The sequence below is a fragment of the Nelumbo nucifera genome, chromosome 2, assembly GCF_055504915.1.
Source record: "Nelumbo nucifera cultivar China Antique chromosome 2, China Antique-T2T, whole genome shotgun sequence".
NCBI classification, from domain to species: domain Eukaryota; kingdom Viridiplantae; phylum Streptophyta; class Magnoliopsida; order Proteales; family Nelumbonaceae; genus Nelumbo; species Nelumbo nucifera.
This window is the reverse complement of record NC_142650.1, coordinates 8,250,568-8,272,780: the sequence shown is the minus strand read 5'-3', so window position 1 is coordinate 8,272,780 and position 22,213 is coordinate 8,250,568. Positions and strand designations below refer to the sequence as shown.

The following is a 22,213-nucleotide window of genomic DNA, read 5'->3' as shown; positions in this document are numbered from 1 at the left end:
GGCGAAGTGCCGGAGTAACGGAGGGGACAAAGTCTTGAGTTCGGTTTGGGGAGTGCTCCAAGCTTCCATGGGCCAGCTCGAGTCACGGCCTCGTGAGGTTTATGGCACAGGAGAGAGCTCGGGCTCCTTGTAGGGAGCTCGGGTCCTTAGTAGCGAGCTCGGGCTCCTAGCAGGGAGCTCGGGTTCTTAGCAGGGAGCTCGGGCTCCTAGCAGGTAGCTCGGGTTCTTAGTAGGGAGCTCGGGCTCCTAGTAGGGAGCTCGTGCTCCTTTTTCTTTTGGTGTATTTTGGGTGCTCTGTTGCCCCGAGCTGTTCGCTTTTGCCACGCGTCGAATGATGGCGAGGTCGGGCCAAATTTCCATTCATCAGTGGGCTTTGCCGCTTTGTTACGTTCATACGTCAGGCGTGCCATAACTTATCCAAGCCCACCCATCAACTATCAATGCCAATGTCTGTTTCTTTCATGTTTATTAGTATTTGTACAGGAGCAGATGACCCACACCTCTGACCCACCTTTATCTATCGGATTTGAGTTTGGAGACTCTACTTAAAAAAAGGAAAACAATTTTTCATTGGGAGAATAACGGTTCAGCTCAATGTCAGAATTTTTAGGTCTAAAGTACAATTAAGATAGGTGCCAATTCACCTTTTGGCCATTCTACGGTGGTCTACTGATCTGTACCAAAATATGGCAACCCCTCCCCCTTCACCTTCAGTAATTAACTCAACTGATACACCTTTGGTACAGATCTGGTACCCTATGATCAGAGGAAGTGAGACGGAGTGATGGGCCAACGAGTTTTACTAATACTTAATAGAGGAGCGAGAGAGAGAGAGAGAGAGAGAGAGTAATTAGTGACAACTCCCCCCACCCACACAATTGTTATTAGCCAACTATCTGGTAGACTTGTGATCTGCTCTTTTACTCTTAACTCTGCAGGACTCCTTCCAGATCCTTCCCTCCGTTTTCTTCTTCTCTATCTTCCCAGCGCATTTTGTCCCGGGAGAGAGATGGTGCACCCAGTAGCAGATGCCAACGATCAAAGCCCCTTCGGATCGCTCTCGCCTTCTGAGTTCTACGCCCGACACTCCGTCTCTCATTCCTCCGACCATATAACCAACTCCAGAGGACTAAAGCTCTTCACCCAATCTTGGACCCCATTCCCCCCTACCAAGGTCATCGGCATCGTCGCCGTCGTCCACGGCTTCACCGGTGAGTCCAGCTGGTTCGTCCAGCTCACTTCCATTCTCTTTGCTAAGTCCGGCTTCGCCACCTGCGCTATCGATCACCAAGGCCACGGCTTCTCCGAGGGTCTCAAGAACCACATCCCTGACATCAACCCCGTCGTCGACGACTGCCAGACCTACTTCGAGTCCTTCCGAGCGCGCTACCCGCCTTCGCTACCGGCCTTCCTCTACGCCGAGTCCCTCGGCGGAGCGATCGCAGTCCTTTTGCACCTCCGACGCGGGCCCCGGCCCTGGCACGGCCTCGTGCTCAACGGCGCCATGTGCGGAATCAGCTCCAAATTCAAGCCTCCTTGGCCGTTGGAGCACTTCTTGTCACTGGTTTCTGCAGTGATACCCACGTGGCAGGTTGTCCCCACCCGCGGTTCGATCGTGGAGAGGTCGTTCAAGGAAGACTGGAAGAGACGGCTGGCGTTAGCGAGTCCGAGGCGTAGCTCGGCCAGGCCCCGCGCTGCGACGGCGCTGGAGCTGCTGAGAGTGTGCAGGGAGGTGCAGGGTAGGTTGAGCGAGGTGGATGCACCGCTGCTGATCGTGCACGGTGCAGACGACGTGATCTGCGACCCGGCTTGCGTGGAGGATCTTTACCAGCGTGCAGCCAGTAAGGATAAGACCATTCGGGTGTACCCCGGGATGTGGCATCAGTTGGTAGGCGAATCCGAGGACAACGTTGAGTTGGTCTTCGGCGAGATTGTGGACTGGCTACGAAGCCGAGCCGAAAGTGCCGGAGCCACCACCGACGACAATGAACAATCCGGTGGTGGTGTTGGTGACGTATCGCAGTATTGATGATATCTATTCCTTTTTAGGGAGGGGAACGTTATTTAATCGTTACTATTTTTATCACTGATAAGCTAAGCTAAGCTCAGTAATTATTATAGAACAATAGGGTAGGGCTTGGTTTGTCTCTGGCGATCAAAAACATTTGGTTCTACTACTTCTACCGTAGACTTTATATTTGGATATAATAATATATTATTTGAATAAATAAACAAGGTTTTCATCCTCTGTTTATTCTTGATCTAAATTGTGCTTGCTCATGTCATGAATGAAACAGTCTCATTGCAATGCAATCAATATAATGATGAATCAGGGAGGGATTGGCATGTTATTTTCATCATTTAATTTCAGAACAGAAAACTGCAAATGGGAGGAATACAATTAAAAAGCAGAGCTAGTAAAAGTCCATGTTTGGTATTTAACTATTCAATGTTCTCATCTACCACCCACGAGAACTCAGAAATGCAATCATAGGCCCCATCGTCTGGTCCACTGCTTTGTTCCACAGATGAGTAAACTCCAACCGATATTTCTTTCCCAATTTCCTCTCCTCCATCTGAAACAAAGCTCCATTCCATTTTGTCATAAGTTTACACAACTTACGAGTAACATATCATTTGTTTTGTTCCTACTTACAGAAACCCCCTCCCATAAGAAAAGGGAAAAGAAGAAGATGACGATGATGATGATTTTTAACTGATTCAACGTAAATTTGGGCCTTCATTTCAGATGAACCCCCTCAGAGCACCCCCCACATGCACATCGGGACCATCTCCTGTATTGCCATTGGGAGATGTTCCCAATGGACAGTTGGGATGTGCTGTGAGCGCTCTCTGTGGGGGAGCCAATGCATATTTTCATTAAAGACGGTAAACTTTCTGTCCGGTCAGCTACTCTCTCTACAAGAGCTCGAGGCATTTCCAATAGAAAAAATCTAGTAATCACAACCCTACTTTGCAATAACCATGTTGACCAAACTTTCAACTACCAACTAATTGTCTTGCAGAAAGTAATTGTAATCAATTACCTACCAACAGTTGACAACCTTTCATTTCAGCAACTTTAAAACTTTCCAACTAACGTAAACAAGAAGCCATCTCTTAGTATTATATGAATAAAAATGTCCAAGCCATTCATGTTATAACAGAAATGGCATTTCATACCTCATTGGACAAGCCAAAATAAATAAATGAAATTTACTGTATCCTCTACCTCAATGCAAATCATGTATAATATCTTCAACTGTCAAGGTAAAGGTGGATAACACACTTAACCATAAGCATCTTCAAAAGTCAAACGTAAAAGAAGGGCAACATTTGTAATGTGCTTTGAACAAATCGAAGTGGTTACTTCTCAATATCAATATATCATTAAATCACCATTAGGTGAACAACTGATTCTAGTCTACTGATGCAGCTATGCTGAGTAGATCAACATTTCAACGAAAATCATAGTTTCCGCAAGGTACCAACTGGTTGATTGATAAGGGCCTCCTTTTGGTTGTAGCGGAGCTGCGGAGGCTTGGGATTGAATCCCGCCTGCATCAGGGTTCGGGGGTCATGAGTTGGGGGATGGGCTACCCCCATTGTGTAGCCCCGTGGAGAAGATCATAGTTTCCAAGGCTCCAAGGCAAGGCTAGAGATAGAGGGTACCTTGTCACCTATAGGATTTTTTTGAATAAAAAACCTGAATCCTAATGTAATTCCCCAGTTCTGTAGCAAGCAACAACCATCTTTCACTATAAATTATCCATATAATCTTCATAAAAGAATGTATAAAAGCTTCATTTAAAACATAGAAAATCAACATATTCATTAAAAATGGAAGAAAGAAAAGAAATTTCAGAAAATAAAAGAGGGGTGAGCCTCTATTTTTGTCCTAGGAAAAGAAGAAAGAAAACAAAGGATGAAAGAAGAAGAAGAAGAAGAAGAAGAAGAAGAAGAAAATCAATGTGTTTGGACAATATTGAGTCTTCTTTCATGCTTTTTAATTCAGGTTTTGAATCTTCGAGGGTTTAAAGCAGTATAGAACTTGATTGAACCCTAAACAAACAAGAAAAATAATAAACATAAACTAGTATTTTAATTCAAGCTGAATAGTTTATTTGAATAATATCTTTTTTTTTGATAAATGATATCTATTTTATTATTATAATCTCAGAAAGTTAAGAATATAAAAGTATCCAACAGCACCATGTAAAAAATATATTGGCAATTGAGGTGGCCCTCCATAAGCATCTTATCGCCTAGGTGTCACTCTACATGTTAAGCTATCTTGGTATTACCTAATCCTAGAGGTACTCTCTACTTTATATGATAGTGGGTTATTGTATCATTTGGTATAGCAATAGCAGTCATGCCTTTGCTGTGTTATTTGGCTTTTTATTTGATTGAAAGCATCATGTTTGGATGGTCACAAGAAATTGTTGTGATTATGTGAACTCATGAAAACCAAATCACCCAAGCATACACTCACTGTGTCATTTGGTTTATCCTTTGACTTATAACATGTCTAGGTTTTTCTTAGAGGCCACAAGAAAATTTTATGATTATATGAACTCATCGCTTTACATATTAGATTACCTTCACATTTCTTGATATTCCTATTAAGGTAGTGGATCCTATTTTTTTTTTAAGAAAAGATAACAGATTTCATTAATCAGGAGAGGGATGTACAAAGCCTTGTCAACAAAAAACAATTATCACTATAAGTTTGGCATGTATGTGCACTATACAAAAAGTCCCTTCCCAAACCCAAATTTTGCTAGGACATCTGTCAACTGGTTTAACTCTCTGGGAATCCATCTAAAACTGCACTACAAGTAAGAAGAAATCTCCCAAATTTCTAACAAGAGGTGAGAGAGTTCCCAAGGATCAGGGGTTTGTCCAAGCAAGAGGAAATCTCCCGAATGTCTATGTTTTATTGGAGGATTGCAAAAAAGTGTTGTGACTACATGGACTACCAAATCACCCAGGCATGCACTCACGGTTTTTTTTTTTTTATTGATAGTATGTTAGGCTGCATTTGGCATTCCTTATTTTAAGGACTCATCTTCTTTTTGTGGTTAAAAACTCAGTGTTCATAGGGGCATTTTAACTGCAAAAAGGAGATGAGTCCTTAAAATAAGGAATGCCAAATGCAGCCTTAGTGTTTTATTGGAAAGCCTTGTGAAAGTATTGTGACCATGTGAACACATCACAACACATACCTTGGCAATTCTTGATTGTCATAATAAGGTAGTAAACCTTAGATGTAGTCTCTATTTTTTCATATGTTAGCAGGTTGTTTTTGTATCATTTGGGATAGAAAAGAGGCATGTGCTTACTAGGTGATTTGATTTTCCATTTGATTGTTAGCATTTATATGTTTTATTGTAGGGTTTTTTTTTTGATAGATATATGTTTTATTGTAGGGTTGCAAGAAACTATTGTGACCATGTGAAATCATCAAAACTAAATCACCCAGGTATGCATTCATCAGGTGGTTTTAGCTTTTCATTTGATTGTTAGCACACTTGTGTTTTATTAGAGGGTTGCATGAAATTATTGTGGTCATTTGAACTAATCACTCAACATTAGGCTACCTTGATATTTCTAAATTGTCATATTAAGGTAGCAAACCCTATAGGCAACTCTATTTTTTTATATGTTAGTGTATCATTTGGGATGACAATAGAAGGATGCATTCACTGGATTATTTGGATTTCCTTTGATTGATAGCATGCCTATGTTTTATTAGAAGACCACAAGTGTTGGGACGGTGTAAACACATTGAAACCAAATCACCCAGGCAAACACTCACTGGGTGACTTTGTTTTTCACTTGGTTGATAGCATGTCCTCTTTTATTGGAGGGTCAAAAGAAAGTGTTGTGATCATGCAAACTCATTGCTCCACATGTTAAGCTATCTTTGTTTTTCTTGATTGTCAAAGGCAGTGAACCCAAGAGGCATAGCTTTCTTTTCTTTTTTTTTTTTTTTGATAGATCCCAAGAGGCATAGCTTTCAAGAGGCTAAGTGATGTTTTTTTTTTTCCTTTTTGAATAAAACCCATTTTTCACTATTAATTGTCACCCAGTCACCTAGGTGATGGGTTTTTTTGAATAAAAACCCATGAATCATAGGGTAATTCCTTAGGTTCCATAACAAGCAGTAACCATCTTTCACTAATAATTGTTTATAATCTTCATAAAAAAAGTATAATCTTCATTTAAAACATAAAAAAAATCAACATATTCATGAAAAATTTGAAGAAGGAAAAGAAAATTCAGAAAAATAGAGGGGTTAAGCCTCTATTTTTGACTTAGGAAAAGAAAGGGTGAAAAAAGAAGATGATGATGATGATTGTAATGAAAATAATCAATATGCTTATCAGTTCAAGTTTTGAAGTCTTCGAGAACTCAAGGCAGTATACATGTTGATTGAACCCTAACAAATGAGAAAAATAATAAAAAACTAGTACCTTAACTTAAACTGAATAATTGATTTTAATAATGTTTATTTTATTATTACAATCTCAAAAGGTTAAAAATATAAAATTATCCCAGAGCACCATGTAAAAAATATATCATGGTGATTAAGCGAGGCAATCCAGACCCTTCATGAGCGCTGCATTTCCTAGGCACCTGCCTAGGTGTTGCCTTGACAACTATGACCAAGACATCAAACATGAATCTCATGGAAGTTCTTTGGGCAATTCCAGTTTAGCAGGGAGGAATTTATTTAATGGAAAAAGAAAAGATGGATGTGGTATTTTCAGTTTTTTGTGATCGTAGAAGATGATTTCAATAAACCAAAAGGCATTCATTGCTATCAGATCTTTGCAATTACAAGAAAAGAAAGAAAAAATATATATATTTTTTTATAAATAAAAGAAAGGAAAAATATATTTAGAACCCCTTTTAGTTGAAAGTGATTCAAGCAACATCTTTTTTTTTATGAATATGATTCAAGCAACATCTTTAGATTAGACAAAAGAGAAGACATTAGGCCATATGGAGGATAGCTCATGGCATCAGGGATATACAGTTGTTAGTGGGGAATTTTCTCTCTCTGAGATGGATCCTAACCATCCTTTGGCTAGATATTCTATGACAGACTCAAGTAGCAGTCATACACTCTTGTTAGGAACATCGAAGTTCCTTAACAATGTAACAATGGATCACCTAAAGCATGGAAATATTGACCACAATTTCTCTGGTCTTCTGAACTCAATCAAGCCTTAATACCAACTATTTGGTCAGCTACACTATCCCATATTTATGCTTTATCAAGAACCATTTTTTTCTTTTTATAACTAATAAAATTTTCAGTTACCTATAAAAAAAATTAAGAACGATTTTCTGTCTGAACTCAAGTCCTTGAATAATATTTTACCATTTCACATCTTCTTTGGCTCTTTTAAAGCCATTTATTTGCACCAATTCATGCCTCACCAATGCAGCCATCAGTTGTCTATGCACATGACTAAACCATCTCAATTGACTTTCCCTCATCTTATCACTAATTGGAGCCACTCCTAAATGCTCTCTAATGCACTTGTCTCTGAATCCATCCTTTCCAGTCTTGCCACTGACCCAGCACTCTAGCCTATATAGCAATGCTGGTCTCTTATAGAGTTCTTTCATTTGATCAGCAGTCTCTTATTTTGTTTTCCATTTAGCCTCATTGGTATATGCTAAGCACACAAGACACCAGATGCACCTCGCCGCTTCAACCACCTTGCTCTAATTATATGGGTAACACCCTCTTTAATTTCCCCCTCATTATGGATGATTGATCCAAGGTACCAGAAGTCATAATCATCTACTGATCATCAATCTTAATTGTATTGTATCAAATAACAAAAGGGACAAATATCATTCAACTCACTGGGTCATATTGTTCAAATCAATTTCCCAACCACAAGAAAGTAATGCACACCAATTAATATGCGCATGTATATTGCTGGTATGATTCCATCATATTCATCAGAGATTTGATGTCTCTAATCAATTGGTGTGACTCCATAGTATTCCAAGGAGAGACGCTAAAGACTGTACATCAAAACTTAATGACTCAGCCCACTTGTTGATTTTTTTTTTTTTTGCTATTCCATGAATATCGATATTTCCATTTTCTTTTCCTCTTACAACTAGCAATGGCCACTATTTCCGTCTAATTACCTCTAAGCACACTATATCACCACTTTTTTTCCTGAACAAATCTAGAATTATGTGAAAAATAAAAGGAAATGATACCACTGCACTGAATTCATGGCCAACTAGAATTGAACCATTAAGCAAATAATAAACAATATAATTAAAGCAATGGTATAATTTGGAAGGATGGGAAAAAATAACTAATTCTAATAATAAGGCCACTCAAAAAAGTTGAGACACTCCTCAGTCATCTACTTTACTTACTTTGCATTTCACCATTTGATAGTACCTAATGAAGCTAATCTCTTTGGCATTGCTGTGAAAGCACTGTAGCACATAAGCCTGTACTTCCTGAGAAACCCATGGAGTTTCCACAAACACAGAAAGCATGAGATCCAGGGGCTTAGTTTTTCAGATGTGAGTTCCAGATGTTGGAGTATTTCATTTTCTCAGGAAACCCTAACGTTGAGGCATAGTATATAGTGACAGAGAATGTTTAACCAACCCTAACCCAGGTAGAAAGCGGATCCCTTACCTCTGTGCTTCTCAAAAAGACTTCCCAGTTCCACTTTCTTCCACATCCACGAGCCATGTTAACCAAAACTTCTGATCCTAGGGCATTTATGTCCATAACCCACTACAGTTGATCCCTACATAAATTTCCTCAATGTTCAACTAGGCACCAAAGTGATGTTTCTGAAATGATGGCTTGGTTAGAATCTTGATAAATAGAGGTAAGCTATAGATATTTTGATGTTTTTGAATCCCTCGAGAATAAGATTGATTTTTTGGTTGAACTGAAAGCTAATCATGAATCATTAACCTGAATGATCGTCATTAACCAATTCTTCAGAGCTTGACTTTATGAATTCCCCAGACAATCTATAAGATGCCGAAAATCTTTTACCTGGGGATGGTGTTTCATAGGGAAAATGCGTGAGATAAAACACTAGGACTTCTTTAAGTAAAGAAGCAATTGAACAGATTAAAAAAGAAAAGAAAAAACAAGATAAACCTGATCGATTTCTCTAATCATTCTACAAGAACCTTGCTTTTGATTGATTCATGAAGCAAGGTCCAAACAACTGGTACTTTGGGGCATCGACCACAAAGTTGAGCCTTCGCCCAAGACAAGCGACATTTAAAACATAATTCAGAAAGTCACTGCCCTAATCCAAATAACTTTGCCAAGAAAAAATATGCATTATTTGTAAACCAACCAAGCAAAACACACATACCAAAGAACCACAATCACATAGAGAACACAACTTTTAATGCAGTTCAGCAATGGGTCTATTTCAATGTATGAATCCCAGAGAAATTCCATTAGATTTGCAACTAAAGTTACAAAATCCTGAAAAATTCCACTACATTTGCAACTGAAGTTACAAAACCTAGTTTCTTGTTCTAAGACCCGAAGAACAGGGTTTAACAGGGTTTTTCTCCATTTTATTCTTGGTTTTGGATGTATTAACAGACTAGCACAACAAGATCAAATAAGAAAGTCATGCGTTTTCCTCTTCTGTTAGCAAGGCAATGTTGATGCATTGGATTATATCATCAGAACATACAGAAAAGTACTATGTTACATCAATCCATCACCATAAAAATAAGCAGTTCCCATCCTTGTTTCTGCTAGCACACTGACCACATCATTTACATTTCTATTGATTCAGCTGAACCAAAAGGGATGAGCAAAGCTCCCATTATCTTTGGGGAAGTAGTGATCTAAACTAGAGATGCAAACTCTACCAATACTCCATCTAATTGCATTTGCTGAATCTCCTTATATTATAAAACGAGAAAGCTGCAGACGATGGCTAGTTTTAGCCCAGTTAAGAAAGAAGACAGCTCATCCTAATGAAGCTAGCATATCCCAATTTTCCAAATGATATTTCCATCCAAATTACCATTCAGGATGGCTTTAGAAATACCAAGTCACATATTCCTTTTGCTTCCGTTGTTTACTGTCTGGGATGACTAGGAAATACAACTGAAATGGGAGGAATTCTTCCGAACTAATTAGGGCAACCTATTAGGCGGGATTAGCCGAACCAAAGGAAAAGGGAAAAAGAAATAAGAGTCAACCTAGAGAGGAAAAAAGAAAACAGATAAAATAAAACTCTTATGCCTATATTAAAAATCACGCACACAATGTGCTGCATTTTACTCGAGGTGTTAACTTTTCATGTAGTATGGATAGATAGATAACCAGAAAATTGTATTAGACAAGTTTCATTAACTTCCAAGTTCCAACAAGCCAAAGAGTTTGTAAGGGATAATAAATGTTTGATGAGATAGGATTTGAAAATATGCTCCTTCATAGTTCATACAAGTGCACAGGTTTAGATAAATCAACGTGTATTTCTCATAGTCTATCGCACAATAAAATGTACAGATGGGTGAGATTGCGCAGAAATACAAGACCAATCCTGGGTATCTAATAATAAGAGAGCAAGAGAGCCAAAATAGAAATTACCTGAGATTGAGGTTTGGGTTGGAATTGGTTCTCTGAAATCGAGCTATAGATGCTCCTGCGTTGTTCGAAAACAACGACTCCGGTGAAAATGCTGCCCAAGGCTGCGCCAAGAAAACGCTCCTACGTAACCCAACAACAATAAACACGTTCTACCCATTAAAAACAAATGATAAAAGATTTCTTTTTATTCCTCCTTTTAAAATTGAACGAAATGCAAGTGAAGAAGGGTATAAAAAGGAAAATTAATAGATTTATATGGTTGGGAAATACAAATGGAAGCGGACAAAATGCGACATGGGGTAAGAGGTAAAGAGATAATAGCGTTGGCTAAAATATGAGAGAGAGAGAGAGAGACGCTCACCTGAGCAAGAACGCTGATCATGGTGGCCTTCGTTTCTCCTTTTTCTCTAGGACTAGGTACACCGGAAGAACAAGGTTCTGAACTTTCTTTTGACAAAATTCACAAAACAACCATCCAGTCTTTTGTTTATAGAGGGTAATGACGGTCTATAAGCAGCTTCAGATGTCAGATGCACGCTTTTGGTCTATATGTTAGCCTGTATTTTGTATATAGATGGTGCTACTCCTTTTCCTTATTTTGGGCCGCTCATCTGATGATCACATTTTATATCTAAGTTTTGAAAAGATAGATCTTCCTGGTCGTTCCAGATTTTTGGTTAGCCACGTCTTCTGGTTTCTCACTTTCTCCAGAAAGAGGACACATGGTAGAGGGTCTACTCATCAAACGGCTTACATTTGCCTATTTCTATCGTACCACATGATGATTCCAAAGAAATTATATGGGAATGTCCATTCTTACTCCTAACTGACGACGAGATGCAGATAACTGAATTTCAAATGAATGAGAAGAAATAGAGAGAACTGGAGAAAGAGATTTCAGTTTTGATTGCAAAAAGCCGGTTTCAACTAATTCTTAGAAAATGTCATTTTATAATGGGGGAAAAAGAAAGCAGGATGATTGCTGATTGCATTAACCTTTCATTCATCAATTTCCCTGCAATATTTTAGTAATTAATCCTCTCATATTCATTTTTATCTGCATGTGTTGATTAGGGTTTCTATTGGCTTGAAGGATTTATGATCTCACTTCCTGAAACCGTTTGGTTTTTGAGGTTTCGTTTACTGGTTCTTTTTGCTTTGATGAATTCTTCTGTTTGTTTGGACTGTGGGGAGTTCTAGTCTATCTATTTATGAGTATATTTTTATTGACTCTTTGTGGGATTAATTATTTTTCTTCTTTGATGGACTATTTTGATGCTTGGACTGGCGAAGGTGCGGATGCATCCGTTTTCTTATTTTCCTTGAATTTGTTTACCATTTCCTTGATTATTAGGCAGGTCTCTTGTAAGTAGGAATAGATAATTCTGTGGTCTGCTGCAAGCACAAGCAGTGCTTATATTCTTAGATATTATAGTTGGTAAAACGTGGAAAATGGATGAGTTTTTTGATGGCCTGAGTTGCATGTCTAGGGTTTCTGGGAATGGTGGCTGATTCAATTATGATTGGGATTGTAAACTATCGAAGAATCACTTGAGAAAGTATGCTCTAACAAAAAGAGATATAGAGAGCTTGAATGATATACCAAGGTTCTGCATATTAGCAGTGATGCAACTGCAGTGGTGTTCAAAGTTTATGCAGGAAGATACTGATAGGTATGTGGTTGCGAGCAGCAATGAACAAGAAAAACTTGTGACAAACTTAATAGAATTAAGAGATAACGGCTGGTGGAAACTGAGATTGCTCTTCTGGAGAAGGATAGAGAATTAACCAAGAGATTTGGAAAATGAATTGACTTTGGAATTGGAAGATATGCAATTATGTAGTTTGCATTCTAACCTCAAGCTTGAAAGAACAATTAGTTGCAGGAACTCATTCTCAGCAATTGGGTCAATGGGTCGATGGAGATGTAAATTTTTTGAATTAAAGAACTCTGCAAATCAACAGTTCTGGAATATTAGACAAAAACTTGAGAGTGAAAGAGAATGAGGACAATGAGCAACAGCACTTCCAATAATGCAGATTGTGGATTCAGAAGTAGTGGAGAAGGAAATAAAAATGAATCTGAATTATATGATAGCGATAAAGGTTGTAAATCTGATACTCCAAATTGTTCCAAAAATAAAAAGAAAGAATTGCTACCTAATGCCAAAACTGAACACAGGATTCAAGATGGATTGACATATAGATATTCCAAAAGAAACATTTTATCTTGCTTTCGAAATGGACAATGCTATTTCCTTGTGCAAGGTGGGCAATCAAGAAAGACAAAATTGCAGTAGTCCTACAGGGTGTCCTGAGGGATATTCAAGAGAATTCTGAAGTGGAAAGGAGAAAGGGAAAAAAAGCTGGGCAAGAGTTGGTTTACAATCTTGCATAATGAACTTGAGCTGTTGGTTAGTTGATGCATGATGTAGGTCAAACTTGTCAAAGCTGCTGCCTTTCCATCCGAATTCTCAAATAAATACTAAACTCCATACTGTTCCTACAAATTGAATTCCCCAAGAGGGAACCCAATTTCTGAAGGTGATCACATTCCCATTCCCTGTGAATTACAAAAAAAAAAAAAGTCAAAAGTCTAACCATGCCTTGTCAGAAGGTTGAAATACTAGAAAGTCTAGAATACCCAAAAGAGAAACATAAAAGAGGACCCAGCAAGGCAGGTAAGCCACTTTCTTTACAAGGTGATAAGGAATCATGAATCCATGATAAAGAAAAGAAGTGAAGAGCTGAATTGGCTGAAGGGATAAAATCTTCGAAAAAAGAGTTCATCCTTGAGAAAAGATAAAGACCCTGACAGCCTGAAGCAAAGAATCCTGGATGTTTTCATTAGACTGGATGATATTATTAAATTGGATGACAAGGTGAGTACCTTTTAATGATTGTTGAAGTTTTCGTAAAAACAAGATTTCTCCAAGAAAAAGTTTATCAAGGTCGAAGTTGGAAAACAACAAAATTGTGGCTATTCATGCTTTGCTTAAGATTAAATTTGAAATGCATGATAATGAAGAGATTCAAGTAAATCTTTTTAGAGGGTTGGTAAAGGAACTGCTCCTTGAATTATATAATTATGAAAAAGAGATCTTAGTAAGGAAAAATGCATGTGATTCAAGGAAATGGTTGAGAAATGGAATAAGGACAGAGAAAACTGTAACATTGAAAGCCACAACAGAAAGGATGTATTAAATTGTTTTTTGAGAAGCAGTGAAAGATTTTGATAGAAATCATGGTTCAACATCAGAGGAATGTCAGGATATCGAGAACAAAGGGAGCATTTCCAAGGGCTCCTCATCTAAACACAAACTGTTTATAAATTATGAGGACCTCATAAGGAATGATGTCAAGAGCCACAACACAGATTCATGATATTGTCTTTAAGCAATCTGATTTTTTTTTTTTTTTTTTTTTGGGGGGGGGAGGGACTCAAAGTTTTACCTTAATTCAGAGGGCCTTAATAAGGGAGGATGTACATACAATTTTCCTATGTGAAATGGCTATTGGCTAAGGAATGGGACAAGGCCATAGAAACTTATAACATTGGCAACCTCATCAAAGAAGATATATATCAGCCTGTGTCCAGTGAAGCCATAATGGACATTGACTGCACTCATGGTTCAATGTAACAGAAGATATATATCAGCCCTCTTGTTCCCTTCCATAGGCCAATAGTAGCAGTACTAAATATTATGACCTAGAATGCCACTGAATGATAATTTATGCCAGAGTGATGAAAATTATACCTTTAATCACATCTAAGTAGAAAGAGATGAAAGAACGGAGCAGTTTTTTCCAAAAGAAAAAAGATAAAAATAGATTGTTGAATGATATATGGTTGCTTGAACCATTCTGTGCTTGAGTTAATGTCACATTTCTGTTTTTAATTTTGTATGATAAAAAGACTAGAAGATGGCTAGATGCATAAACACAAAAGAACAAGATACTGCATGTCATAGCAGGACTAGAGGTATGGAGAGAGAAAGAGAGAGGAATTACAACATCACAAGTCTTCTCAGATGCAGAGCACTTGATCAACAAGATAAGAGGAGCATACACTGATAGTATATGGATAGAACAGCTACAGCGAAGTCATATTTTGGACTCAGTACTTTTGATCTTGTAAATTTTACACATCTGAAACATGCTGATAACTATGTAGCCCATCAGTTAGCATATTATGCATGTAAATATAAATTAACCCTCCCCCTGGATAACCATGGACGTCTCTATGTAATATTGCTATAACAGAGGAAAACCAGTCCAACAATATCTGGATAGTAAAACAAGAAAATAAAGAAGAAATAATGAAGAAGCTGTTCAGGAGAAAAAGAAGAAAATGGATAAAAAGGGGAGGAGAAGAGAGCTGAATCTCTCTCTCTCTCCTTTAATCACTTTATATAAATAAATAGGATAAAATTACATGGATGCCCCTAGTTAGGTGGCTGATTCAAGGAACATAAGAAATAAAAGTATTTAAGGCCCATAAAGGCAGCCCACTACAGTAGAAATAAAGAAAGAAAATAACTGAACAAAACTAAGGCCCATTTGGCCCAACCTCTCTACATTCCCCCTCAAGGTGAGCATTGATGTCAATCATGCCCAGCTTGCTTACATAGTGTTGGAGCTTCGCCTTAGGAACTCCCTTGGTCAAGATATCTACTAGTTGTTCCTCTAAAGAGATGAAAGGGAGACACACTTCCCCTGAGGCCACTCTCTCTCATATGAAGTGCCTATCTACCTCAATGTGTTTGGTTCTGTTATGCTGAACCGGGTTATGAGCAACGTTGATGGCAGCCTAATTATCACATTACAACATCAACAACCTATCATAATAAATTCCCATCTCTTCTATGAGGGATCTTAGCCATAACAACTCTGAAACCCCATGGGCCATAGTCCTATACTCTGCCTTAGCTGGAGATCGAGCAACAACAAACTTCTTCTTACTCCTCCAGGAGACGATATTTCCAACCACCATGGCACAATAACCCGACGTGGATCTTTTGTCAACTATACTACTTGCCAGTCAGCACCTGTATATGCCTCTAACTTCATATGACCATGCTTAGCAGCAAAGAGTATACCCTTCCTGGGAATTCCCTTAAGATAAGACAACACCCTTTCTGCAGTAGCAATATGTATCTGTAGGAGCATGCATAAACTGGCTAATCACACTCACAACATAGGAAATGTTTGGTCATGTCATACACAGGTATAGAAGCTTCCCCAACAATCTCTGGAAAACTCCCTTGTTGGCCAAGCTTCCTAGTCTTAGTGAGAAGGTCTAGCACATATTTTCGCTAGGAGATGAAAATCCCCTCTTTAGATTTGGAAACCTCAATGCCCAAGAAATACCGCAACTCCCTCAAATCTTTAATCTCAAACTCAAAGTTAAGGAAGCATTTGAGATCATGAATTTCTTGTGCATCACTACTTGTGACAATAATGTCATCCACATATACAATGAGGAAGATGACATGTGAAGCTTTCCTCTTTACAAATAGAGTATGGTCTAACTGTGTTTGATTATAACCAAATTGAATAAGTACAATCTGGAATCTATCAAACCAAGCACAAAGGGGACCGTTTAAGTCTATAAAGGGATTCTTCAATTTGCACACCTTACTTTGCATATCCTTACCATACATTCCATGGGGAAGGGATATATACACCTTTTTTGTCAATTCACCACTAAAGAAGGCATTTTTGACATCAAACTAATAAAGAGGCGAATCATATCTCACTGCTAAAGGTAACAAAACCTTCATAGATGTCATCTTAGCCACTGGAGAAAAGGTTTCCATATAATCAATCCCATAGACCTGAATATATCCTTTGGAAATAAGGCGGGCTTTATACCTCTCAATCTGTCCATTAGCATGATACTTTAGTGTAAACCCATTTACAACCAACAGGCTCCTTCCTAGTAGGTAAGTCTACAATATCCCAAGTATTATTCTTACAAAGTGCTTCAATCTCGGTTCTCATAGCATCCCTTCATTATGGATTAGAAAAGGCTTCTGATACATTCTTAGGAACAGGTTGGGCTGAAATGAAAGCTAAGAAGGAATTATAGGAAGGAGACAACAAACCGTAAGAGAGGTGTTTGGAAATGCAGTGAACAGTACATTTTTGTTTACCTTTTCCTATGGCAACGGGTAGGTCAAGGTCTAGGAATGAGGGTACCGGTGATGGTTATATAGGACCTGTCCTCTCTTTAGTGATTGGAAGTGTCAGAGGCTCACTTGGAGATGGGGGGACAAGCTGTCCATGCCTTAGCTTTTGCTGTTTAAGAGAAAGAAGAAGAAAGTGGAAGAAAAGGGGAGGAGAAGAGAGCTGAATCGTGTCTCTCTCTCTCTATCCCCTAATCACTTTATATATGCTGAAATAAATAAAATAGTAAATTACATGGGTGCCCCTAGTTAGGCGGTTGACGCAAGGAATGTAAGAAATAAAAGTATTTAAGGCCCATAAAGGCAGCCCACTACAGCAGAAATAAAGAAAGAAAATAACTGAACAAAACTAAGGCCCATTCGGCCTAATCTCTCTACAATAACTCATAAGCAATTAATGAATAGTGATTATCTTCGTTTGTTTTGCTAAAAAAAGGAACAAAACACTACATATCCTTATGCATCATCATCATCTAAGCCTTGCCCCAACTATATGGGGTCGGCTACTTGAATCCTATTCCGCCATTCCATTTGTGCCATATCCATTGTTAACTTATGGGTGCTTAAATAATTTCTTATTGCTTCCACCCAAATCCTTTTTGTCCTGCTCCTATCTCTTCTAGTCCATGTTATTATGCATCATAGTATTATTTTTGCTTACACTCACTGAATCTATAACTAGCAAATAGTAATCCAATTCATGGCCTAAGATTGGAAATAAATCTTTATTGTATGTCCTGGACTTGGTTCTACCATAAGAAGTAGAAGTTTTCTATAATGACAAGGAGGATTATTCTCATGTCTTTTTCTGTCCTCAATATTTATTGAACATCTATTTAGCGGAAACTGTGAAGGTAGTAATTTATATTTTTATACCAACCCTTTTGGGGATTGATAGTCCCAATCAAGTTTTCAAATGTTCATAGACATGAACATAGGCATGGGAACACCATTTCCCGCCTTAAACATTAATGTATGTTGACTGAGCCCTGAGAATATCATTCCATGTAAACATGGATCTTTGCTTTTGAGAGGCTTTTACAGATAGGCCAGTGGGCTAAATTTTGTATTTTGTTAATTTGGACCGAAGTGTTTTCAATTATTTAAGCACTTATCCTGGACTACCAAATCTAATAATTTTACACCTCAAGGTTTCTGGCTCACTTTGCTGCATCACAGGAGGGACAATCAACGGTATGAAGTTTGTTTTGTTGTTCATTGCGGTCTTAAATGGAACTTCAACAGGTGAACAACTTGTTCAGGTGGGTATGGAGATCATCAAAGGATCTAGCTGACACTGTTGCTAGAGAAACAGGGTAGAGGTGGAAGTTATTCTCTTGTATGGCGGGGGGGGGGGGATGCAGGGAGGGATCCTAGGCCTAGGGTTTCAATCAAATAGCCAATTATATATAATATATTTCTATCTATTTCTGCTCTGTCTCTTTTTAATGTTTTTTTATCTTAGCCTGTATAGCACCCAGATAATACTACAAAAGATCATATGTAATCAGTTAGTTAAATTTCAAAGAAATTTTACGTGCGGTAAGAGCAAGGAACAAAAGAAAATTAATTGGATTAGTTGGGACAGGATGTGTAACAGTAAATTTTTTGGGGTCTTGGCTTTAAAGATCCTCAACCCTTCAATCTAATCTTACAAGCATTTGATAAATAAGAGTTTCTGGTCTGCAAGGGCTCCTTCAAACCCCTCCTGGGGTTTCAAAAGCCTGCTAGCAGGAAGAGGTATTCTAAAGTTGGGGGCTTTCTGGAAGATTTCTGATGGTGAGAATTTAGATATCTGGGAGGTTCCTTGGGTCCCAAACTTGCCAAAATTCAAACCTATAAGACCTAGAATCAACTCTCTCTCCCTTTCAAAAGTGAGTGACCTTATTGACTCTCAAAATATTACTTGGGACATTGGTAAAATTAAGGAAAATTTTAATTCGTTTATTGCTAGCAAAATTAGTGGTCTGGAGCTTCCTAGACTAGGTGTCTCGGACAAGTTAATGTGGACTCCAGATGCAAAAGGTAACTTTTCAGTTAGATCTGCGTATCCTTTAGCTTTCCATCAGGTCAAAAAGCAATCCTTCTCAGAACCCTACAGTAGTATGGAATCCAAGCTTTGGAAATAAAAAACTTGGTCCTTAAAAATCCCCCCAAAAATCAAATTATTTATTGGGAGCGTTGCTTGAACAGCATCGCTGTTAAAGATGTATTAGCCCATCGAGGGATGCCAATTGATTCTCAATGTGCTCTTTGTGAGAAGGAATCTGAGTCTGTCACTCATGCATTGCTATCATGTGATCATGCAAGGGCCTCTTGGTTCGGGTGTAACCTCACTATATCCTTTTTAAATTCTCCATCATCTGGTGTGTTTGCAATTGGTGGAAATGGTTGTTAGAGCAATGTGATCATGGTTCGGATTTTGTCCGATGATAATGCCAATAACTCTCTCAGTTATCTGATTTGGTGCATACGGAAAGCTGGAATTACTATATTTTCAATGATATTACTCCTAATCCTTATGTAACTATCTTGCCTTCAAACAGGATGATGAAGGAAGTGAAGAAGGTTTCCCCACAAGGCTCAACAGGATTGTCTCCTTCTACGGATGATGTTTCTCCTCTGTTTTTGTGGAATCCTCCGAAGCCAAGCTTGGTCAAAGTGAACACTGATGGAATCTTTGTTAGGATCAGATTAGGTGGTTATGGCTTTGTTATCAGATCTAACAATGACTCCTTTTTGGTTGGGAAAATGGGTCCTTTTAAAGTTTCCTCTCCCCTGTATGTTGAATGATATGCAATCCGTCAATGTTGTTTTTTGTTGACTGACCTGGGTCTTTTCAAATGTGATAATTGAAAGTGATTCCAGTACTGTTATTAACACTCTCATTGCTGGCTGTTTTGATTGCCCTCCTGCTGTGTGGTCTATCCCAGAAGACATTTATAGGTTGTGCGGAAGCTCTGTTTCTCTTCAGTTTGTTAGAAGGGATGCAAATGTGCCTGCCCACCTCTTGTCCTCTTCGGGTTTGAATGGACAGGATACTCTTTATTGGGCTCCCCCAGAGTGCATCCAGTATGCTTTAAATTTTGATTTGTCTGCTGGCTGTTAAAATCCCCCGTAGGGTAGCTTTCCTTTTCTGTGTTTGTTTGTCTGTCCTCTCTTCTTTGCTGTTGTGCTGTTCGTTTCCTTTCTCTTGAATGAATATTTTTTTCTCACCAAAAAATAAAAAGATAATACTACAAAACATCTGTATATGTTGGAAACTTAATCACATTTGACAAGATATAAGCTGTGAGAAATGAAACTTGTCTTCAAAAACAAGATATAGAAGCATGATGTGCACATACCAATATATACCTGCATCCATCTCTAAAATTTTAGGAAATGTAGATAATATACCTTTCTACCCTACCCATATCCATACCAGTATCTGTATTCAGGTACCATAGAGCTCTTGACGGTTGCACTAGAGTCGGGTTCTTTCTTTCACTCAATTTCATTATTAACAAAAATGACTTGATCATGTGCTACTGGTAAAGAAAATCATAGGGGTTGGAGAATTCAGACGAATGGGACATAGCTGGTCAAAGGAAGAGATGAAAAACGTTCCATGCACTGCCTGGATTAAGAGATTAGCTTTCCAGACCAAGACCACTAGCTTGTAGCTTCCTTAGAAATTTAAGCAAAATTCTCTCAAAATGTGCTTCAGATTTCAGAAGACCATGCAGATAAGAAAAGTGTATCTAGATGCTTTCCCCACTTCGAAGTATACCCTTGTTATATAGAATTTTGGACTAAATAAGAGACTGTGATTAGTCTGAAGATTATTAATTAAACCTCAGAAGAAGCATCAGCACTCATTTTGCAATTTCAGACCATCTCTGCAATTATATGCTTGCTGTTTGGAGGTTTATGTTGGTTTCAGTTGTAATGTATGCCCTCAGACAGGTCATGGATATATTGAAATTGATCAAGAAAGGAATTAAGGAATTGAGTGGAGTTACTACAGGACACCTCACTGGACATAAAGACGTGTAGTTATAAAGATACTGTGCGCTCTCACCTCAAAAAGTTGAAATTTTATTGGACAATACATGACAAAAGATGCAGAACTACAGAAGGAGATGATCCCAAGATGATTCTGAGAACACTGACATTATGAAACATGTCGCCTTCATGGATTAACCTTTGAGCCCTTAATTCGTTATTATTTTCATTTCAACTTTCAAGGGTAGTATTAGATTATTCAGATTTCAGAATACGTCCTACATTGTGATGAATTTGTCTTCCCTGTAGTATGATTCATGCTGAGATCTTTCTTGCAACTACTTAAGATGAGGTGGCAAAGTCGTAAATAATGGCGGAATCTCTTGTTACATCATCAGACCAGGACTGACTGAAGAGTGTAGTTTTGGCAGATATGGCAGATACAGCAGTTGCAGTCTTATCTGGACATGGGTCACAAGGCTACTCTTCTAAATTGTAATGGTTTTATTGGATAACTAGTAAATTAACATAATGCATTATCATTATTGTTATTATTAAGTAATTAGTATATTTCTGAATGTGCTTGTCAACCTAAAAAGTTTCGGGTGGAATTGAAAAGTTTATTTGCTTGGACACAGCAAGGTGTCTCTATTCTCAGGAAAGGATCAAAATCAACACAGAATGCTCTCCAAAACGATAAACTTTGTGTATACTGATAATTTGAAGGCGACAGAGAAGGCGCAGAATATTTCTTTACATGACCTTTTTTTGGGCTCATGAGCCTATTGATTCCGATTCAATTTTTCATGAGTATCCAGTGATTAATCGGCAAGAAAGTTGGATCAGTTTTTAATCCACATTCAGTTGCTGAACTTCCAAATCCATCTTAAACATTTGAACATGGGAATGGAAGTAAGATATGACCCATCAATCACGATGGTGTGTCATGTGGAGTTGCCGTGGGGAGTGGGGAGTCCCTCGTTGAGAAAGATGTCATTATTGGGTAACTAAGTTCTTTAGCTCTGTTTTTTGTCTGTTTTTGGTTTTGAAAGGCAAGAATAAGTTGATTTGATTTCAGAAAGCAATAATTGTTTTAAGCAATGTTCAAAATATCAACACAGGCCGCAGGCCAGCATATCAGCTTGTATCTTTGGTTTTTTTTTTTGAAACTGGTTCAAAGAAGTCGGTTTAAGACTGATTTACCCCTCGAAAGTCGAAACTCTCCCTCTAAGGGCATATCGGAAAGCCCTTGATATGATATAGGAACCATCAAAATAATAGTTTCTAAAACAAAAACAAATTTTGTTGTGTATAAATTATATGATTTATGGAACATGATATTAAATAATCAAATGAAAAGTTATTTTGAAACTAAATTTCAGGGACATGTTTTTTTTTTCAG

The 22,213-nt window shown here is 38.1% G+C and overlaps 2 protein-coding genes and 1 pseudogene across 2 annotated transcripts; 1 reads left to right on the top strand and 2 right to left on the bottom strand.

Annotated features, from left to right (window-relative positions):
* The first annotated feature begins 1,009 nt into the window (after positions 1 to 1,009).
* Positions 1,010 to 2,267, top strand: LOC104594851 (caffeoylshikimate esterase-like). Its single transcript, XM_010255368.3, has one exon. It carries the CDS (start codon positions 1,010 to 1,012, stop codon positions 2,027 to 2,029), a length of 1,020 nt encoding a protein of 339 aa, XP_010253670.1. The 3' UTR covers positions 2,030 to 2,267.
* An 18-nt stretch (positions 2,268 to 2,285) lies between these two features.
* On the bottom strand, positions 2,286 to 11,156 carry LOC104594850 (zinc finger, C3HC4 type family protein). Its single transcript, XM_010255367.3, has 3 exons — positions 10,998 to 11,156; positions 10,637 to 10,756; positions 2,286 to 2,576 (listed from the first exon to the last, which is right to left on the bottom strand). Exons 1-3 carry the CDS (start codon positions 11,016 to 11,018, stop codon positions 2,460 to 2,462), a joined length of 258 nt encoding a protein of 85 aa, XP_010253669.1. The 5' UTR covers positions 11,019 to 11,156; the 3' UTR covers positions 2,286 to 2,459.
* On the bottom strand, positions 2,525 to 8,972 carry LOC104594848 (small ribosomal subunit protein uS14z/uS14y/uS14x pseudogene; annotated as a pseudogene).
* Positions 11,157 to 22,213: the final 11,057 nt, after the last annotated feature.